A 1,304-nucleotide genomic window follows, 5' to 3' on the forward strand; every position below is an offset into this window, starting at 1 on the left:
TCCCTTGGGCCTTATGCAATTAACAATGGATCCATCCATACAGATCCTGCTGAGTGACATTCAAACCTAGCATCTTGGAATCTTCAACACAAAAAAGTTTCCTCCTCCCACTGGAGCTCATCTTTCAAGGTTGTTACAGTAAATGAGGAAAGTTGTATAGCAAAGACACAACAACATGCACTAAGGAAATGTTACATTAGGGTTTGGGGTAGGCTGTAGGTCCAACTGCAATTGCAAAAGAAAAGGAGTTGGCTGTCCTTTGAAAAATCCAAGACTTAATTCTTTTGCTTCCTATATCAATTACCTTCATGACATTTTGATTAAAGTTTTGGTCATTTTGATGATGTTTCTACTTTTCTAAAACCACTTAGTATTCCACTGACTGTCTTTCCAAAGGCTTCCTTAACCTCCTTGTTTCTTAGAGTGTAAATGAAAGGGTTTAATAGTGGAGTTACAATAGTGTTAAAGATGTTGACAGTTTTGTTCAAATCCAGTGAGTTCTGCGCAGAAGGCTTGAGAAAAAGAAAAATGGCAGAGCCGTACCAGATAGTCACAATGGTAAGATGGGCCATGCAAGTGGAAAAGGTCTTTTGCCAGCCTTGGGCTGAAGGGATTCTCAAGATGGTGGAGATAATGAAAATGTAGGAGACCACGGTTATTGCACATGAGACCATGACAACAATGAACGAGTCGATGAATGTTGCCAGCTCAACGAGGCGCACATCAGCACAGGAAAGGGCTATCCAGGAATCTATGTCACAAATGAAATGATTGATGATATTTGGGCCACAGAAAGGCAACCTGGATATTAGAGACACAAGCACAGAGATAGCCAGGAAACCACACAGCCAAGAGGCAAGGGACAGCTGAGCACAGAAAGTGCTGTTCATGAGGGAACTGTAGCGCAATGGATGGCATATGGCCAGGTAGCGGTCATAGGCCATGACGGCCAGGAGGAAACATTCTGTGGCGCCCATGGAGAGGAGAAAAAACAATTGCAGGAGGCAGACAGCAAATGAGATGGTTTGGCTTGTGCCCAGCATGACGCCAATAGCCTTGGGAACACATGCTGTGGTGTACCAGATCTCCAGGAAGGAGAGATTGCAGAGGAAGAAGTACATAGGGATGTGGAGCCGTGGATGGGTCCTCACTAGGGCTATGATGGACACATTCCCTAGGATGGTTAGGACGTACATCACAGAAAACAGCACAGCAAGGGACATCTGGAAATACCAAGTTCCGGGAAAGCCCAGTAAGATGAACTCCTGCATGCTGGTTTGATTTCTTATTTTTGTCGCAGCCAT

General features: G+C 44.4%; 1 protein-coding gene across 1 annotated transcript; it reads right to left on the bottom strand.

Moving 5' to 3' along the window:
* Window positions 1-332: 332 nt before the first annotated feature.
* On the bottom strand, window positions 333-1,304 carry LOC128846732 (olfactory receptor 6F1-like). The gene has a single exon (XM_054045984.1). It carries the CDS (start codon window positions 1,302-1,304, stop codon window positions 333-335), a length of 972 nt encoding a protein of 323 aa, XP_053901959.1.

This window comes from Malaclemys terrapin, chromosome 12 (assembly GCF_027887155.1).
Source record: "Malaclemys terrapin pileata isolate rMalTer1 chromosome 12, rMalTer1.hap1, whole genome shotgun sequence".
NCBI lineage: Eukaryota > Metazoa > Chordata > Testudines > Emydidae > Malaclemys > Malaclemys terrapin.